Source organism: Acanthisitta chloris, unplaced genomic scaffold, assembly GCF_000695815.1.
Source record: "Acanthisitta chloris isolate BGI_N310 unplaced genomic scaffold, ASM69581v1 scaffold28927, whole genome shotgun sequence".
Classification (NCBI taxonomy): Eukaryota; Metazoa; Chordata; class Aves; order Passeriformes; family Acanthisittidae; genus Acanthisitta; species Acanthisitta chloris.
The window spans coordinates 1-373 of record NW_008684697.1 but is presented as its reverse complement, the minus strand read 5'-3'; the positions used below and the strand labels follow the sequence as shown (position 1 = coordinate 373).

Genomic DNA, 373 nt, shown 5'->3' with positions numbered 1-373 from the left:
GTCCTCCTGGGCAGGGAGAGGACAGAGGGTCAGAGTGGGGTCACACACCACCAAATCCACCCAAAACGGGAGCTGGGATCATCCTGTACCCGCTGCAGGCGCTTGGCTGTGCCCGGGGGGGCTGTGCCAGGCTGTGTCCCTGTGTCCTGCCCACAGCTGGGGGAGCTGGTGGTGGTGGGCGTCGGGGGGAGCACTGCCAGGTTCGGTGAAGGAGATGTCAGGGGTCCAGCAGTGGCCAGAGGTGAAGGGCTGGAGGCCTGCAAGAGAAAGGAGGACAGTTAGAGAGGGAACAGGGAACCCACCTGCATGGACCCTCTCCCTAGTGTCCCCCAAAAGTCTTGCACTGGAGGGAGGCACAGAGGGTCTCCCCTAG

General features: G+C 63.8%; 1 protein-coding gene across 1 annotated transcript in view; it reads right to left on the bottom strand.

Moving 5' to 3' along the window:
• Positions 1-257, bottom strand: part of CDT1 (chromatin licensing and DNA replication factor 1) — a gene marked incomplete at its 5' end in the record, with an annotated part of 4,433 nt that extends 4,176 nt beyond the window's left edge. The window contains one exon of the mRNA XM_009079442.1: positions 155-257. Within this exon, the coding sequence (XP_009077690.1) occupies positions 155-257 (103 nt within the window). The remainder of the gene's footprint in view (positions 1-154) is intronic.
• Between the last annotated feature and the right edge of the window lie 116 nt (positions 258-373).